The sequence below is a fragment of the Cibotium barometz genome, chromosome 1 (assembly GCF_041138505.1).
Source record: "Cibotium barometz isolate CiBa-2024 chromosome 1, ASM4113850v1, whole genome shotgun sequence".
NCBI classification, from domain to species: Eukaryota; Viridiplantae; Streptophyta; class Polypodiopsida; order Cyatheales; family Cibotiaceae; genus Cibotium; species Cibotium barometz.
In genome coordinates, this window is record NC_141046.1 from 40751372 (window position 1) to 40755457 (window position 4086).

General features: G+C 40.9%; 1 protein-coding gene across 1 annotated transcript; it reads right to left on the bottom strand.

Moving 5' to 3' along the window:
* Positions 1-1125: 1125 nt before the first annotated feature.
* Positions 1126-2588, bottom strand: LOC147642004 (uncharacterized). The gene is made up of 6 exons (XM_086799948.1): positions 2510-2588; positions 2275-2413; positions 2110-2181; positions 1574-1726; positions 1412-1480; positions 1126-1258 (listed from the first exon to the last, which is right to left on the bottom strand). The coding sequence occupies exons 1-6, from the start codon at positions 2586-2588 to the stop codon at positions 1126-1128; spliced, it is 645 nt and encodes a 214-aa protein (XP_086656074.1).
* Positions 2589-4086: the final 1498 nt, after the last annotated feature.

The following is a 4086-nucleotide window of genomic DNA, read 5'->3' on the forward strand; positions in this document are numbered from 1 at the left end:
AAAAATTTCAAGAAACAGAAGACAAGGTGGTAGAGGGTGTACGAGTGCTATGGATGGAAGGAACTCAGCGTGAAGGATCAAGTGAACATCAAAAATTAAGATGAAACTATAATAGAGATAATATTGAAATTTAACAAGCGCTACATTGGAAGTAGAGGACTAAGACCTACTAGAAGATGAAATTAGAGGATGGATGATGTCATTCAAATGGATGCGCTAGGTTCTCCTACATCTTTTGTGGGCCTATGATTTATAGCTATAGTTATAGAGATATACATCATGAGCCTACGAGATCTGGCAGTGCTAGATGCCAATATGATCATCCCATGGACGAATAAAGAACAAGATGACATTTTGTTTTAAGTAAATTTGCACAAGCAATATTCAATCCTTTTCTTGTAATGTCCCTTTGTATATACATATTTTCAATCTAATTTGCTAACTCGCGCGTATACACACACACACACACACACACACATATATATATATACATATATACATATATATATATACATATACACATACATATATACATATATACATACATATACATATATATATATATATATATATACACATATATACACATATATACATATACACACACACACACACATATATATATATATACATATAAATATATATATATATACATATAAATATATATATATATACATATATCTATCTATCTATATATACATATATACACATATATATATACATATATACATATACATATATATATATATATAGATAGATAGATAGATATATGTATATATATATATATATAGAGAGAGAGAGAGAGAGAGAGAGAGAGAGAGAGAGGGAGGAGTGTACAGAACATATATACATTATATATATATATATATATAGAGAGAGAGAGAGAGAGAGAGAGAGAGAGAGAGAGAGAGAGAGAGAGGAGTGTACAAAACTGTAATTGAAGGAACTTTAAATCAAACTATGTACATATGGAACACCCAATCATCTTCTAGCAAGGTTTGTTGATAGGCGGGCCGCCGCAGAGACCCGAATTCCCGGGATAAAAACTGCAGCCAGACTTAGAGTTGTTAGCAAAATATAATATAATGCGGCTGTGTCCGCGTGTGTGAAAATGAGAGAAAGAGATCAGAGAGACAGGGGAGGGAAGGGGTGGAGAGAGCGAGAGCGAGAGCGAGAGTTTGTGTTTTGTGACCTGTCGACGCTATATCGGCTGAAGGTTGAGGGCAAGAAACCGTTGAAGTCATTGCCGGACACGTTGCTGCAGCAGCTCAGACATCACGACCACATGTAGCATTGTAAAGCGGCCGTTGACATACAACTAAATTCACAAGCTGTCGAGATTAAAGAGAAGCGTGCCCTCTAATCCAGTAGGCCCAGAAACACAGATCAGATCACAAGCAAAGTAACTTACAAATTGAAAAGGTCGATGATACCGAGGGTTGCAGGAATAGTTCCGTTAAGCCGGTTGTTTTGGAGGCGGCTGTGCATGCAGCAGTGCAAACAACATATTCAGACGAAGTCTCTTGAAAGATAAGCCGTAAGGTGGATCAGGCGCAGGCGCAGGCGCACTTACAGGAATCTGAGGTTGTGGGGCTGTTCAAAGTGATCGAGCTCTTGAGGGATGGGTCCCGTGAGCTGGTTGTCAAAGAGATCTAAGGCCAACAACGAGTGCAGGTTTCCAATCTCTGCAGGGATGGGGCCGCTCAAGTTGTTCTTGAACAACTCACTGGCGGCGCAATCCTCGTCAAAAACAACAATTAAAGCGTGTAATATATGGAATCAACATGTCATGAGTATAATAAGGGCGCGCCCCCACTGTAGGACCTCTTCCTAAACTACCACGCCTTCTCTTCTAAGGCTTGCATCTCACCTGGCACGTAGGATATTGGAGGCGGAAGAGAAGAGGATGTAGGGGTACCTCCTCTCCATCCTCTTCTCTTCCTCCTGCCTGCTTTTTGTTACAACAACTGATTAGGGACTAGTATGCGGATAGTGCTTCAGGCTGCTGCTAGTACACTGCAGGCTCTACACTTGCCAGCCGCGAAGCTGCTCTTATATATGAGCATGGGATCTAATTATATGCCTGGCTTTTAAGAAGAGAGTACTTACAGATACTGCAAGGCGTCCAGTTTCCCTAGCTCCGGTGCCAACGTGCCCGTAAGCGCCTCGTTGCCCAGATCCCTGCATTGGAATTATGTCAAAGTATGAGACATATATAATTATTCGACTACTATATATTATTAAGCTACCTCCTCCTCATGATATTAAACGCACAGCCTGATGACACGATTGTTGTCGTCGCAGGTGATGTGGAACCAGGTCGAACAGGGATCCACTAGGGTGGGATCCCAGCTCGCGAGAACGTTGCCGGGATCGTCTGTGATGCGAAGCTTGAACGCCATCAGCGCGTCCGCTGGAATTCAAATACCATGCAAAAACAACCATGAGACTAGCGGCCGTTGCGTTGTTAGCTCACAATCTGACAACATTTAGTTTTATGTGAGCCTACTGTCACTGGAGCTCGCGACCACCACCGCAGAGAGCAGCAACAACAGGACGGCGCAAGCGGAGGCGAACGATTGTGCCATTAATTATTAGTTTGTCGCGAGAAGAGTCTCTTTCAAAATAATGCAACGCACAAGCGACATTTCTATAGGACGCGCTGACCGGCCCCAACTACCGTCGGCGTATTCCGCCCTGTAAGCTTGATACGCTTAAGTGCTAGAGGCCCTGGATTACTAACTATCGAGTCCGTGAATTAAAAACCAACGTTTATGAACCCATGAATTCTTTTCATCTTCTCAAACAGGGGCCATAAGTATGCATCAAGGAGACTTATTATAGGGTACTTTGGACGCCAAGGATCATACATGCCATACTCCATAGCTAGAGCATATGGGGATGAGTTGTGCATTATAGCCGCAAAGTGTCAACCCCCCATGGTCACCAACATACATAGTACTCTCAATGGCTCGTTTCATGCTCTCCAATAGAGCCTCCCTAGCTCGAACATGAGCATGTTGGAAAAGCATCGAAAATAGCACCTTCGTATACCCTCTATCACCATCATGTTCTTAGTGGATATACGATCATTTAGAACGTAGAGATGTTGCCCATCCATCTCAAAGTTGAGCTAGGTTCCATGCACCAATGTACTAAATCAACATGCCCTTTCCATGAGAGATTGGGTTTTTTCACTACAAGAGGTTAGCCCCAACACCAAGGCTTTTTTTCCCTTCCTTCACCACAACAAACGAAGAGCACAATCACTGCTCATATTTAAAAGAATCTATATATGGAAAAAAACATTTATGCGGCTACTAGCGCAGCTATGCACGTGGCTACATCCTTTCTATTAACTGCGTGTACAACAACGTATGTGCCCACACCTCTCGCTCATTCTATCCCCATTTTTTTAACATCACATTTTTTAGAACACTTAAACACAAAAATAATTGCAATACAATAATGTCATAAATTATATTGCAAATTACATACATAGTTGGAAATTACATAGTCCATTACACTTAGATCCTAAACTACATTTTGCTTAGCACGTTGCATTAAATCAGCAAGCTCCATTATGAGCTGTTCTTTCTTGCGGGGAGAAGATAAGACAATTCTCTCTCCACTTTGTGATTACTTCAGAAAGCTTCTCTTAGGCTTTGTTGATGTCATCTTGAGTGTACCCGCCACGCTCTTATATGCCCCACGAGCAAGATCTGCGACATATTGCTTTCTATGAAGAGCAGTGTTGTATGCATATTAATCGTTTTGGTATGTGAAAAACAATAAGTTGTTATTGAATATCTTCATTAATGTTTCAGGTCTAGCCACCATCGGACAAAAACCTGTACAAATTAATTACATTGATTAAGCATTTATTTATAAGCATATGCATTAAGTTAAGCATTGTGAAATGCATATGCATAAGTGGCATAGACTAGTGCTTTCTTACATATACTCATAAACATTATTTTTAGATGATGTACAAGCATTCGGGTTCTCATCATCATCACTAAATGCTTTCCACTTCGTTCTTCCTATCTCTATCTTCCTTTTGACGGGGTGATGAGATTCTCAATG

What these genes read in the sequence shown, in the direction of transcription:
- LOC147642004 (XM_086799948.1), bottom strand. Translation starts at nt 2,588, where the DNA reads ATGGCACAATCGTTCGCCTCCGCTTGCGCCGTCCTGTTGTTGCTGCTC. An exon ending in CCCCACAACCTCAGATTCCT is followed by an intron (nt 1,481 to 1,573) that starts GTAAGTGCGCCT and finishes CTGCATGCACAG; the next exon opens with CCGCCTCCAAAACAACCGGC. An exon ending in ATCATCGACCTTTTCAATTT is followed by an intron (nt 1,259 to 1,411) that starts GTAAGTTACTTT and finishes GAGCTGCTGCAG; the next exon opens with CAACGTGTCCGGCAATGACT.